This window comes from Ordospora pajunii (genome assembly GCF_021821965.1).
Source record: "Ordospora pajunii strain FI-F-10 chromosome Unknown Cg_09B, whole genome shotgun sequence".
Lineage (NCBI taxonomy): Eukaryota > Fungi > Microsporidia > Ordosporidae > Ordospora > Ordospora pajunii.
This window is the reverse complement of record NW_026848130.1, coordinates 1-14,607: the sequence shown is the minus strand read 5'-3', so window position 1 is coordinate 14,607 and position 14,607 is coordinate 1. Positions and strand designations below refer to the sequence as shown.

At 42.3% G+C, this 14,607-nt stretch overlaps 5 protein-coding genes and 1 non-coding gene across 6 annotated transcripts; 2 read left to right on the top strand and 4 right to left on the bottom strand.

Moving 5' to 3' along the window:
- Nucleotides 1–22: 22 nt before the first annotated feature.
- Nucleotides 23–1,336, bottom strand: HK407_09g14660 (glucose-6-phosphate dehydrogenase; the record flags this gene model as incomplete). The annotated part of the gene is made up of 1 exon (XM_060421423.1): nt 23–1,336. The coding sequence occupies one exon, from the start codon at nt 1,334–1,336 to the stop codon at nt 23–25; it is 1,314 nt and encodes a 437-aa protein (XP_060276328.1).
- A 178-nt stretch (nt 1,337–1,514) lies between these two features.
- On the bottom strand, nt 1,515–1,587 carry HK407_09g14650. The gene has a single exon. It is a non-coding gene; the product is annotated as a tRNA-Thr (tRNA).
- A 119-nt stretch (nt 1,588–1,706) lies between these two features.
- On the bottom strand, nt 1,707–2,414 carry HK407_09g14640 (proteasome; the record flags this gene model as incomplete). The annotated part of the gene is made up of 1 exon (XM_060421422.1): nt 1,707–2,414. The coding sequence occupies one exon, from the start codon at nt 2,412–2,414 to the stop codon at nt 1,707–1,709; it is 708 nt and encodes a 235-aa protein (XP_060276327.1).
- A 69-nt stretch (nt 2,415–2,483) lies between these two features.
- HK407_09g14630 (HTH domain-containing protein) lies at nt 2,484–4,796 on the top strand (the record flags this gene model as incomplete). The annotated part of the gene is made up of 1 exon (XM_060421421.1): nt 2,484–4,796. The coding sequence occupies one exon, from the start codon at nt 2,484–2,486 to the stop codon at nt 4,794–4,796; it is 2,313 nt and encodes a 770-aa protein (XP_060276326.1).
- A 195-nt stretch (nt 4,797–4,991) lies between these two features.
- Nucleotides 4,992–5,465, bottom strand: HK407_09g14620 (uncharacterized protein; the record flags this gene model as incomplete). The annotated part of the gene is made up of 1 exon (XM_060421420.1): nt 4,992–5,465. The coding sequence occupies one exon, from the start codon at nt 5,463–5,465 to the stop codon at nt 4,992–4,994; it is 474 nt and encodes a 157-aa protein (XP_060276325.1).
- A 406-nt stretch (nt 5,466–5,871) lies between these two features.
- On the top strand, nt 5,872–14,418 carry HK407_09g14610 (AAA domain-containing protein; the record flags this gene model as incomplete). Its single annotated transcript, XM_060421419.1, has 1 exon — nt 5,872–14,418. One exon carries the CDS (start codon nt 5,872–5,874, stop codon nt 14,416–14,418), a length of 8,547 nt encoding a protein of 2,848 aa, XP_060276324.1.
- Nucleotides 14,419–14,607: the final 189 nt, after the last annotated feature.

The following is a 14,607-nucleotide window of genomic DNA, read 5'->3' as shown; positions in this document are numbered from 1 at the left end:
TGTGCAAGACATAAATACCCCATTATTCCCTTTTAATCTTCTTGATCATCTCCTCAGCTTCTATAGGAATGTCAATTCCCTTCGAGTAGTAAAACAGCATCGATCCTTTGGGCATTGAAAGCACAGAATCAAAAAGTTTCCACAGAAGCTCTGCTTCATTTGAACTGACGTTGCTAAACTCCCTGCTTCTTACTAGACAGTCAAAAACTATTTCGTGATCGTTGTATGCGCCGTAGTTCTGTTGCATAATCTCCTCAACCGACTTTTTGTTGCAAATAACATACTCATACACATTTTCTCCAACATCAACTCTGAGGAACACCTCGCATCTAGGATACACATTGAAAACTAACTTGATCTGCGATATTTGATTGACATGGATTGTTTTGTATGTAGACTGCTCAAATGAAGAGGCAAGCCCCATGCATTTCTGGTATGCATCTTTCTTGAACTCAAAGGAAACCTCTGTTCTCTTCTCATTCATTCCCTTTCCTGCAATCATGATGAACGGAACGCCAGACCATCTTGGCTTGTTGATGTATATAGGCAGCATGCAGAATGTCTCGGTTGTTGATTCGTTGTGTAGTTCTTTGTTGTAATCTTCATATTGCCCATAAACACACTTTTCGGTATTGATTGTGCACGCTGCAAACACATCCATCCTTGCAGACATCTCCGTTGCTCTTGATGCTCCGCTCTGAGTGCATTCATTATCTGAAGCAACTATTGCAAGAAGCTCTGCCATGTGATTCAGCATTATATCCTTTATGATCCCGTTCTTGTCGAAGTAGTGCCGTCCTTCTCCTCCAATCGCCTCCTTCGACACTATCTCGACGCTTTTCACATGTTTGTTGTCCAAGACCTTTCGAATACCATATTCACAAATGATCCTCGGAGCTGCCACCACCATTGGCTTGAGTAGATAGTGGTCAATAAACACAGTCCTGCTAAGGTCAAATTCCTTCATCATCTGGAAGCATCGGATGTCTTCTCCATATGGCTTCTCCACAGCAACCATCTTGTACTCTAGCTTCGATATCTCTGCAAGAAGAACCGTGTACACAGACGGAGGCACAGAAAAGTATACGATTGTCTCTGAGTCGACAATGCCCCTGAGCTTTGAAAGGTTGCTGTATGTGCCCCGGATGTATGTGACCTTCGAAATGAACTCGGGGGTGTAGTTTCCAACCTCCTGCAGAACATCGGAGAACTCAGTGTCGTACTTCGTCCTTGCATAGCCTATGATCTCAACGCTGTCCAAATCTATCCTGGAGAGTGCAGGAAAGAGCTTTCTCATGGCCAGGTCGCCACTGGATCCAAAAATCAGGATTTTCATTTGTATGGACATGGCTATGGAGTGTTAAATAATATTTTGAGCAATGGGAAACAAATACAGCTGCACACTGACTCCTCAATATGGGCGTGGATGAACAATCAGTAGCAATGCAAAAAGCACATTGCAAACAAGAATACTACATGTGTTATATTGTAGCATGTGAATATCAAAATGCAAAAGCCACCACTGGGAATCGAACCCAGGGCCTTTAGCTTACAAGGCTAATGCTCTACCGGCTGAGCTATAGTGGCTCCACACTATGCCAAACACAAAATACACAACATCACAGAGGCCGTTCATATACACCATCGCAAAACACTATACTTAACACCATGATTGCATGCACTGGACATTCTATTCATCAAATTCTTTATTCCTTATTCAGCCCATCAACATCATACGCCCCAACATGCACCCAGCCTTCCTCATTCATATAATACAAATTGACTGTTCCTCCAGAAAAGCTATCTCGATGTGCCGCATGGAATATAGCATCTCTCCCAAGAGCCAATGCCTCTTCCTTGCTCATGTCAAACCTGTATGCCATCGAAAGAATACCATGTGCAATCGTAGACCCGCTTCCTACAGAAAACAAATTCCCGCTTACCCTTGTTCCGTCATTATCCACATAGTATATGCTTGGCCCGTCATTATTGTACCCGCATATCATTGTTCCCATTGACAGCCCACGGCCTTTGTACTTGTACACACAGTTGCTCAGATACATGCTTGCTGCCGAGGCTGTTATCTTACGCCCATTCGTCAGCTCATACTCCTTTGCATACAGACCCATTAGTGTCTCCCAGAAGTAGCAGTCTGCAGCACCTCCTGCCATCGTTCCAAGCAGATTCCTGTTTACCTTGATTACCTTATCCACAGTCTGGGATGCTATGTATGGGCCCGAGGTTGCTCTTGAGTCAACTGCTATCACCATTCCCTCCTTGAAAACAAATGCCAAGGTTGTTGTTCCATAATATGGCTTTACCAATGCACCAACATGGCTCTGGTCTGCAAACCTTGCCTCGATCCTTCTGATGTCCCTGGTCAGTGTTTCGTCCATCCTAAATGTTTCTTCCATGGGCTGAGTGTTTTTGAAAATACAAAAGCCTAGATAACAACTGCGGCGATTGCCGAATCCCTACGACGCATGGATGCCCTGAAGGAAAAGATCTTTCAGTTTGGAATATATGGACGTGCGCTTGTTCTGATGGATAGTAATGAGCTGGAGGCCATAGTTGACAAGCCCTGGACAGAGGTTGTGGGCAGGGATTGCATAGAACGGCTGAAGAAGGAATTCACAACAGATTGTTTAAGAAAGACATCAAACAGAACAACGATGGCAGAGCACAGCCATGGAGACTTGGTTGTAAGGATGGGCACTTTGGCTTGGAAGGACTATCTAACATCTGGAGCATTCAACTTCACGTCGAAGGAGTACTTCTTGATAATGGATCTTCTGATAACCTCGAAGGAATATATTGATAATGTTGGGATGAGGAAGCTGGGGCTTGATCCAAAGAAAAGCCATTATTGCATTAACAGGCTTGCATCGAAAGGATTTATTGAGTATAAGCCTGCAGAAGGAGATGAGAAGAAAAGCTTCATATACAAGGTTCGGGTGATTATTGATGAAAACGGGGCTGTTAGCCGCTGCACATCAATAAAGAAAGGAGATGCATGCAAGCTTGATTGTGATGAAAGGAAGCGTATGTTTGAGTATAGAATGGAGCTTGGGCTGTATGACAACATCCGAGAAATGATAGCTACGAAGCGAAGCGGGATAATTACGGAAGATCTGAAGGAAAGGCTTGGGATTAGCTCGAAGATTGGATACAAGCTTCTGAACAAGATATTCAATAAAGAAAAAGAGATGGTAAGAAATAGGGAGTTTGAGGGTAGAGTCAGAAGATACAGATATTGCTTGCCAGAAACACAAGGAGGTAGCAAACAGCAGATAGAGGAGAATAGTGCAACAGTACACATGACGTCTGAGAAGCGGATTGATGCAATAAAGAAGCTGATGGCAATGAGCCCGATTCTTCAACTGGATAAGCAAACATATGAAAAGCTACAGGAAATGACAGGATGGAAGTATGAGTTTGATAGAAGAACGATAATTAGGGCAGCCATTCATGCTGGGTTTAAGATATACAAAAAGAAGGGAAAGGATAGCAAATGCAGTAGATATGTGATTGCAAGGAACGAATGCATTGAGTCTGAGATTCGTGTGCAGGATGCCTCTGACACGGGCAATGAAGAGAGTATGACTGAATTCCAAAGACGAGTCTACAACATCTTTGTGAACTCTCCTAAGTTTGTGGAGATGGATAATGGATATGCTGCTGTAAAGGGAGAACGATTGAGGATGTTCCATGAGTTTTTAGCAAGCAAAATGAAGAGTGGAGATGAGCAGCTGGTGTTTGGCTGGGATGTTATAAAGCAGATGAGGGTAAGCCTGCTATTATCTGTGATTCCATTTAATCGGATTGGATTGAGAGAATCGCTTTGCAATGTGTTTAAAAGCGAGAGAAATAATTCGGATGTAGGCGCGATGGATAAGGATGTGATCAATGTGCTGCTTGAAAAGGTGAGCGTCGGTGAAATGATGGAAATGAAGCATTCACCAAGCATTAAGAAGCTGATCAGATTGAAAACAGGAGTGGGCAACTTTGTATCGCTGCTAAAACAGCTGAAGGATTGGGGAGTGATTGATGCAGAGATATCGTGTGAGAGCATTGTGATTCGAAGAGTTGCAAACAGCATTGATGTAGATATAAGAGGAGTAGATGCGAAAAAGCACAGGGGATGTGCTCGGCATGTTTGCTTTGAAAAAAGAATGATGTTTTTTGAGAAGATGAGTGCCGTTGATGAAGAGCTGTTCTATGATGAGGCTTACAAGTACATTTACGGAGTGTTTAGTGGCGAAGAGCTTGATGCAATGATAGACAAGCTGAAGGTATTTAAGAGTGATGAGTCTGATGATGGAAAGCAGAGCTCATTTGAAAGGCTGTATATGGGATTCAAGAAGAACATTATTGAGACTGGATGGCTAGGGACGTTTGACTTCAGCATGAACTCTGTTTCTGAGGTCAAGAAGGTCCTGAAAGCGCTTTCCAGAGATAAGATAATAGCAAACTACAAGAGTGTGAGGCGAACAGAGTTTGTAACACCACACGAAAGCTTTGCAAGAATGATGGCGAAAAAGCACGATGTTTTTCGATTCAAGGGATACCACGAGCACAAGGGGATGGGATACTTCTCACACTACTTTGATCTGGTATACTACACACTGGCAACATCTGGATCGCTTGAGATTGGCGAGCTGCTTTCTCGTGTCAAGTTTCTGGCTGTTTTTGAGATGGAACTGTTTCTGTGCGAGTATAGGAGTGTCTTTAAGACAAATGTGCTGAATGGGACAAGAATAATTTCGTTAGGAATATTCATGGATCCGTTTGAATGATATATCCTGGAATGTCTGCTCATTATGAGAGACAAAAGATGTATGTATTTGCTATTTGCTGGTATAATAAATTGAATGTAAGAATAGTTGAAATTGAATCTCGTTTTATTTATGAGTTCAATCGGGCCTTATTCAGTAGATACTACTGATTGCTTATTGCTTTAGATATTCCGGAAAGTTAAAAATATACTACTATTATGTGCTCTCAGCAACGTCAGAGAACAAGGTGTTTTCATCTTCATATTTATCTTCATCTTCATCTTTATCTTCATATTTATCTTCATCTTCATCTTTATCTTCATATTTATCTTCATCTTTATCTTCATCTTTATCTTCATTTTGATTATAGTAGAGCTCTGTATCATCATAATGTGATAGCGACGTAGAAGAAGGGGGTATCGTCGTTAAATTATCACCATTAGTAGCATTATTAAGCTCTTTTAATACATCTTTTTCGCTGACAGGATTGAGCCTGAATTTCCCGATAAAATCCTGCGCGGATTTTACAGTTTCATTCGTCCTTTCTACACTTTCATTAATGCTATCAGTTAAAATACCAGCAATTCCACTAACGACACTATCTTGGTGGTTAGTAGTATTATGGCACCTGCAATTATTCAACGCACATAGTGTAGAGGCAATACAAACTACTGTTCTCTTGGTAAACATTTATGCTGAGGTGTTCAGCCGTGCTTATATACTTTAGATCTCCTTTTGCTACTTCCATGTGCAGAATATTGCATTACATGGTAAGAAGCAATTTATAGGATGATGATGCAAATATACACATCTGGATACTCAAAATGGATATATGACTGTTCAGATTGATGTATTTTGTTTAAATGTAAATCTATTAGACTATTTGCAATTGGACGAGCAGTAATTAGGTATTTTGAGTATCTTGTATCAACTCGGACTAACCAGTAGACAATTAGACTGTCTGTTTGCATTTAGCCAAACTAAAACTGTGGCCTGCTTGCATTTGGCTTGAGTTTAATGAAATGGCAGTTATTCTGTTACTCATGCACTGCATGATGCAATTGTAAAAATTATGTGTGTTTAATATTACTAAACGATGAAGGGTGAGATGAGTAACAAGAAGTATAGGAAGGAAGAGATATTCATGAGGGTTGATGAAAAGCAGGTCGAATGCATGAGAGAAGCAATAAGTCTCATGGTTCCTGCAGTGGTGTATGGAGAGGTTGGAAGGAGTTTTCTTGTATCCAGGATGCACCGAGAGATTGTTGGAGAGAAGGGAAGTTTAGTAGAGATTGATTCAAGAGAGATATGCGACTCGAGGGTTTTGGGAGGATTCTATGGAGTTAAGGATGGAAATGTGGAGTATGTGAGAGGAATGCTTGCGGAATCGATGCTAAGGGGAGACTGGGTGTTGTTTAAAAGAATTGATAAGAATAACGGGCTGTATCAGTATTTGAGCACAGTGTTGAAGTACAGAAAATTGCTATGCAGCGATGGAACGGAGATATGCGCACACAACGAGTTTAGAGTGTTATTTACTTCTTATGACAAGATTTGCATTGATGAGGCAGTGTGTGTAGGGCCTGTACTGTTTGTGTTTGAAGATGCTATGAGGATGTTTGAGTCTGAATGTGTCCGACGGCTTCTTTGCAAAGCTTTTGAAGGCATAGGCACGAATACGAATGGCTGGAAGTGTGGTGTGGATAAGGGCATGGAATGCTTTGAAAGCTGCAGTAAGGTTGCATGCAAGAACGGAGGATGGTGTTTGAAGGAAGGATCAAATGTTTGCAAGATGCATTTTATATCGTTGATTAGGATGAGGAAGAGATTGAAGGATGTATGTGGAACCAGTATTGATGAGAGGGTTATGATGTATCAAACGATATGCAATGTGTTGCTAAAGCACGAGTCGAATTCTTTGCGCTGTGCACTTGTTTTGTCTGTGGTTCCTGATGTAGTGTTACATGGAAACGAGCTTGCAAAGACAAGGAGTGTGGAGTGGGGGCTTTTCAACATTGTTTGGAATGTGCGTAATAACGACCATACGCTGTTGATTGGAGACACTGGGGTTGGAAAGACATCGATGGTTGAGTATTTGAGCCAGAAGTCACGTTTTTTTGTTGGGATGCCGAGCAAGCTCAGGGTGGTGAACATGTCTGCGGATTTTGATGGGATGGAGCTGATTGGGGGGTATGGAACACTGAATGTGGAGCGGGCGATTGAGGAGATTGCTAAGGATGTTGGAAGAAATGCACCTTTAGAAGGCAGTAACAAAGACAAGCTGGAATTTTTGAGGAGATCTGAGCTAATGAAAGCTGATGCATCTGAGAAGATTATTGCAAGGATTGACAGTGTATTGAATGTAGTGGAGAAGAAGGTGTATTTTGTTTACAAAGAGGGATTGCTAACTGAGTGCATGATGAAGGGAGAATGGTTATTGCTAGACGAGATAAATCTTTGCTCTGAAGAGACGCTAGACCTGATAGATGGTGTTCTGGAGAAGAAGCGGATATTTTTGTACGAGAGCGGAGACTTGAAGTCATTTGAAATCCATCCTGACTTCATGCTGTTTGCATGCATGAATCCTGGAGGAGACTTTGGGAAGAAGCGGTATGAAGGGCAAGGATTCAATGTTGTTTATGTGCATGACTTTAGCACATCAGCAAGGGATGTGGAGCTGGTTGCACACTCTATACTGAAAGGAGTGGTTAATGAAGAAAGCAGGAGGAAGGTGTGTGAGTTTTTTTTGGAACTGAAGGATAAGGTTCGAAGGGGAGAGATTCGGAATGAGATTGAGCCATTGATAAGCGGAAGGACATTTGTAAGGGTGTTGCGGTTTATTAAAGGAAGAATGAATGGGGGCGTTGAGAGTACGATTTACGATGCATATGAGTTGTTTGTATTTACTCAGTTTGACTTTGTCAGTAGGATGATTGCGGTGACGATGTTTTCGAAGCACTTTGGTGAACGACGAGAGGAGGGCTGGAAAACGAAGGTGAAGGATGGGTTTGTTTTAACGCCAAGGATACAAATGTGTGTGCGGACGATGAAGCTGGGGATTGAATGTGGAGTTGCATTGCTATTGCAGGGAGATACGTCGACTGGAAAGACAAGCATGGTGATGCACCTGGCAAAGGAGATTGGAAGGAGGGTGATAAGGATCAACAATCATGAGCATACAGAAGCATCTGATTACATTGGAGGATATTCGTCTACGACAGAAGGAGTTAAGTTTAGGGACGGGGTTCTTGTACAGGCGATGCGAAGAGGAGATTGGGTGATTCTTGACGAATTGAATCTTGCGCCTAGTGAGGTTTTGGAGATATTGAACAGGCTTCTTGATGACAACAGGCAGATATATGTTCCGGAGACGGATGAGGTTGTTTATCCGCACAGGGATTTTCGGATATTTGCGACGCAGAATGTGGGGTATGGAGGCAGGAAAGGATTGAGCAAAGCATTTAGGAACAGATTTGTAGAGCTATTTTTTCGAGAAACGGGGGATGAAGAGGTGCTTGAGATTGTACATGGAGCATCGGGGCTTCCTATGAGCTTCTGCAGGAAGATGCTTGCGGTGTATAGTGGGCTGAAGACGAAGAGAAGCATCAATGTGCTGATAACGCTTAGAGAGCTGTTCAGATGGGCATGCAGGGGGCCTGGAAGTGCTGAGGATGTTTGTTTTTTGGGGATGAGCATGATACATGAGAGACAGAGAGGCGCTGAGGATAAGAGAAGAGTGCAAGAAATTTTTATTGAGAGCTTTGGAGTGAGAAGCGTGGAGAGGTATTTGAGGATGATTGATGGAGAAGTCGATGGAAACGACTCTGAAGGCGATTTTCTTGAGTGTGGAGTATGCAGTTTGAGGACTTTTTGTTTGATAGAGAAACGGTGTGAAAAAAGGTTTGTGCTTACGAAGTCGTTTAGGAGGCTTGTGAATCTTGTTGTTTTGGGATTGAAAAGCAAGGAGCCTGTGCTGATTGTTGGCGAGACAGGGATAGGAAAGACGAAGGTATGTGATATAGTGAGCGAGCTGTTTGGCAGGGATCTGCGAACGCTTAGTATGCATGGAGGAGTGGAAAGCTCCGACTTTCTTGGAAGCTTTGCGTTTGAGGAGTCGAAGATTGTATGGAGGGACGGGCCACTTGTGAAAGCAATGAAGAATGGAGATGTATTTTTGATTGATGAGATAAATCTTGCAGAGGATTCTGTTCTTGAGAGGTTGAATAGTTTGCTAGAACCACATCGAATGATATACATAGCAGAGACTGGGGAAGAGGTAGTTGCACACGAGAATTTCATGATGCTTGCAACGATGAATCCTGGAGGAGACTTTGGAAAGAGAGAGTTGAGTCCGGCGCTGAGGAATAGGTTTACGGAGATATACTTTGAGATTCAAAGAGACGAGGTGATTGATGTGTTTGATAGGATGATTGAGGTCAGGCTCGGAGAGGAGTCAGGGATGGGGATGCAAGAGATGGAAGAGTTCAAACGGTTGGGACGGAGAGTGGAAGTGTCAGTAAGGAAGCTTGAATTGATGATTGACTTTATATGTAGAAGATATGCTGGCAAGTCTGGATGTGTGATATGCAAGGGCGAATTTGATGCTGGAGAGGTATGGAATGAGGCGTTGGAGATTGTTGGGGAGAAGGCCATGGCGGAAGTGAAAGCGGAGTATGTGGAGCATTCGGGGATGTTTGGGGTGTACCCGTATTTTTTGCAGGATGTTTTGCCGAGTGTGTTTGATTTTGAATCGCCCACATCGGCGGTGAATCTGAAGAGGATTCTTAGAGCGATGAGTCTTGGAAGGGGAATTATGCTTGAAGGAGAACCTGGAATAGGAAAAACGAGCATTGTCCAGGCGATTGCAAGGAGGATGGGAAGAAGAAGCATCCGGATAAATCTTAGTGAGCATACGGAGCTGAGCGACTTAGTGGGAAGTTACATTCCGGTTGGCGGACAGATTAAGTTTGTTGAAAGCGAACTTCTTGAGGTGTTAAGGGAGGGAGGAGTTGTGATTTTTGATGAGATCAATTTGTGCACGCAGAGTGTGATAGAAGGGATGAACTCTGTGCTTGACTATCGACGAAAGCTGTTTATACCCGAGGTGGTTGTTGATGTGAATGAGAAGGCGTTTATTTTTGCAACGCTGAATCCTCATACGAGTAGGAATGGGCGTAAGGTGCTTCCAAAGAGTTTTCTGGACCGATTTATCAGGATTGGAATGGACATATATGGGCCAGGAGATGTTGAGCATATTATGCACAGGATGTATGCAAAGCCTGTGATAATGAAAGAGTTGAGTCTTAGGGAGAATATTAGGATGAACAAGATGGGGATTTTTGAAGAGAGAGAAGTGGAGTATGTGATGGATGAGAGGAGTATAAGAGTTGGATCTGTGACGGTTAATAGAAAGGATTGCAAGAATGCCGATGTAATGCTTGAGGGAAAAGGCGAAGTACTGAAAGCAAGCAGGGGATTTGTGATGATACATTCTCAGCTTGAACAGATTGAAAAGATTATGAAATGTGTTGAGATGAGCATTCCAGTAGTGCTATCTGGGGGAGTAGAGACAGATTCGTTGCTTTATTTTATATCGTGGATGTATGAGATAGATGTGGTGATGTTTAGTTGTCATAAGGATACTGATGTATGCGATCTTCTTGGGCAGTATCAGAAGAAGGAAGATGGGATGTTTGAGTGGAGCGATTCTGTGGTGGTTAAGGGGGTACGTGATGGGAAGATGGTTATTTTTTCTGGAGTTGAGCATGTGGACAAGTCTGTTTTTGATCGATTGAATTCGCTTTTTGAGTCTGAGCGAATGCTGAATGTGTATGAGAAGGGGATTGACACAGATGTGGCGGTGAGTGCATTGACAAAGCTTGTTATAGTGACCAAGGATGCAGAAGGGCTTTCGCCGGCGCTTCTTGATAGATGTATGCATGTGAAGCTGAGCAATGAGCTGGATTATATTGATGTGTGGAAGTTGTTTATGAGGTCGCAGGCGGGAGCGGGATTGGAGAAGATAATGTATAAGGACTTTGAAGGAGTTGGGATAGAGAAAGTGGAATGTGATGTAAGGCTTGACCTGCGACGGTTTTGGCTTCTAGGAAGATGGCCAAAGGTTCTGAGCAGGTGTATTCGCGGGATATTTAACACGATTGATGAGAATGAGATACAGGAGATGTTTAGGTATGAAGAGAAGCATATAGAAGAGAGACGAGTGGATATGCTTGGGATTGAGTTTTACAAGAAGATTGGATTTGAAGTTTGTAGGCCATGCAATGACGAAGAGAGGACGAATCTATTGAGAGAGATGAATGGAGAGCGAAGTGAAATGCGAAGGATGGTGATGTTTATCAAATCGGCTGATTTTTGTGTTTTGAAGAGACTGCGACGAGGAGAGGGATGCAGCTTGAATTTTGCCAGATGCGTGAGTGATTTGAAGATGAAGATAATCGGCACGCTTGGGAGTAGGAAGTTTAGTGACTATGAGCGGATGAAGAAGATTTCGAAGTGTCTTTCTGGTGTTCAAGAGGTTGGAATTGGAGGAGTTGAATTTGATGACTTTTTCATGGAGCTAATTGAAGAGGGGAGAGACGATCCGCTACGAATGTTAAGGAACGAGCTTGTCTGCAATATGAATGCATTTGAGAACCGAAGTATGAAGGAGATTCATGACATGGCGATGTGTATGTATAAGTATGGTAGAGGAAGTGTTGGTGAGCTGATCAGGAGATATGAGGAGGGTGTTGTGGAATACAAGATGAAGATTGAAGCGATTGAATGCCGAATGAAAAGGGACTATGCTAGGTTTACAAAAGAAGTGAGAATGATTGACTTTTGTTCGTATATGTGTGGAGACAGGAAATACTATGATGAGTTTGCGGATGTTTTTGATTACTATTTGGTACATCTGTTTGGAAGATGGATTGAGGGAGATGGATGTTCTGGGATGTGCAAGATGAGGAGATGCAATGAAGAAGTGGATGGCAGTGGATATGAAAATGAAGAGAGTGTCATGTACAGTACGCTATGCCTGAACCTGCTTGAGAGTGGGCCTAAGATTATTGATTGTCTCAGATTTATTGATTGTAAGCAGTTAAAGGATGAGTTTTCGAGATACTTGTACGGTTTGTATTATGGGAGGCCTGTAAGCCGAAAAGACCTAGTTTTTGAAAGCATTGTGTTTGATGTGCCAGTGAGTGTTTGCAAGAAGGACTGGATTGATTTTGGACTGAAGTTTAGTGAGGAGGATCTGAATGAATGCTTGAGGGGGATGTTTGATGTTGAGATGCGTGCAAGGGTTATAGAAGAGTTCAGGGGAAGAGTTGTGGTTCATGAGAGCTTGGTGAAGATGATGAGTAAGGATATGCTAGACATGGGGATTTTTACAAAGATTGAAGACATTATGGAGCATGTAGAAAATAAGGTTGAACTGAGAAAGAAGTGCCTGGTCAGTAAGGACAAGCTTGGTGTGTGCACTGCTAGCGATGATGAGTATAGTGAGAATTTGATTATTATTGGAGCTGAGCAAGATGAGTGTAATGCAGAAGAAGAGCAGGATGAGTTGGTGCATAGAAGGCTTGAAATGCTTTACAAGGATTTAGGTGTGTGCGAGGTTGAGAGGAACTACAGGTACTTCTTGTATTTGGTTACGACTTCTTTTACTCTTGAAGAGTTTGAGAGGTATTTTTTTGATTGCTGTGTGTATGAGCATGTCGAGAGGATTAGGCATGCACGAGAATTTGCAATTAAAAGCAAGAGCCCGATGGTATACAATGCGACGTTAAAGTATGTAGGATTTGAGATTGAAAAGATGTATGATGCAAGAATCAGAAGCGCAAAGAGCAAGCTCCGAAAGGATCCTGGACTGTATAAGAAAACCCTGGCCGAGTTAAGAAGGTTTCTTGTTTTACCTGTTACGAATGTATTGAAGCTTGAGTTTAAGGAGCCTGATCCTGTGTGCCAGGAACATCATCCTGGTAGGCAGGCGTTTATTTTGAAGGATAGAGGAGAGTGTGAATGCAAAGACTGGATAGAGCTATCGAAAAAGTTTGATAGAAGAGAGATTGCAAGAGGAGTTGCAGGAATAGTGGCTAAGAAGAATGAGGTGATTGAGATGTTTTTTGGAAGGATGCCTACAGACATGTTTTCGTATTCGGAAGTATGCCTAGGAAAGGTGATTAGCCAAATGGTTGACGATGCGAGTGTTTTGAGTTTGATGCGGATGGGGATAGAGCATCCATATGTACCTTTTTTGTACTTTGTGTTTAATTTCTGCCGTGATGCGAGTGAGGTTGAGGAAGTAGGAGAAGGGATGGAAGCGGGGCAAGGCAATGTGAATGTCAGCGAGCAGGTGAAGCATGAAGATGAGATTGAGGATGACTATGGAGATCAGGAGATGGTGAGTGAGAGCGATGGGATTGATTTTGACAATGATGGGAATGCATCTACGGTGAGCGATGTTTCCGAAGAGTGTGACAGTGGGGTAGATGGAAGCAATGAGGATGAGAAAGATGAAGAGGAAGAGGAAGAAAATGAGAGCGATAATACTGAGGAAGAGGAAGTGGATAATAAAATGGAGATAGAAGAGGAGGGATATGGAAGCGAAGGGTCTGAAGATGAAGGAATCGAGATGCCATGCGAGTCATTATTGGAGGAAGATATAAGTGAGAATAATAATGAAAGTGAAAGCAGTGATATAGAGAATGATGAGGAAGAGGAAGAAGAGCAAGAATGTGGTGAGGATGATGAGGAGAATGAGGATGATGAGAAGAATGTTAAGATGAATGAGTATAGATATGAAGAGTCGAAAGTAAATAGTAACCAGACATGTGATAAGGCAGAGAATTATGAGCGATATGTGTATGGAGGCAATCGAAATGATAAGGCACTGTGTGAAGGAGAAGGACAGGAGAAGATATGCGGAGATTCTGAATCAGGAGAGGGAGAAGCGGTGGAAGCAACAGTAAGAATAATGATGAAGGATGAGGATTGCAGCAGATTAACGAATATGCTGAAGATGGTCATTGAAGCAAACAAGAGCAATAAGTATAAAGGAGATTTCAAAAGTGGAAAGAAGTTGAATATGAAGAGGCTGGTTCCTTATATTGCAAGTGGGTTTAGAAGAGATAGAATATGGATGAAGAGGCAAAAGAGTGAGAAGAGGGAGTATGTGCTTCGCTTGTTTGTTGACAATAGCAAAAGCATGTATAACCAAGAAATGGTTGATATGCTTCTGAGTTTGTATTCGAAGATAAGTAAATCGTTCTCTATTCTTGGTATTCCTGTTGAGGTATACAAGTTTGGAAATAGCCTGGAGAGATGTGAGGTGAAGAACATGAAGTTTAATGAATCTCAGACAAGGATTGAATGGATTGAAGAGTTTGGAGATGGAATCAATGTGATCCTTACGGATGGATTGTTCCAGAATGTTGGGAAGCATCGCCCGAACTTTTTAGTTCTATTAATAGACAAGTGCAATGTGAGAAAGATGTCGAAGGTAATGGTTTCTGAAGGATCAGTATTTGTCCAGAAGTATTTAGATGTGTTTCCACTGAAGTATTGTGTTATTGGGAGAATTGAAGAACTCGAGTCGACATTTGTGATGGCACTTGGCGAGATGCTCAATCTATTACAATAAGTTATATATAGCACTAGGTTTCGGATTGTGACTTTAATAAACCGATATTGTTACTATAGCGATAAAATTTGTGTTGCAAAGCGAAATAGTTTTATTCAGATTATGCCTATGTTAGATGCGACCTCGAGTGCAAGGCCATCCTCAGCAAACCTGACATATGCCTTCTTACCATGCTTGTTTATGAGTGTG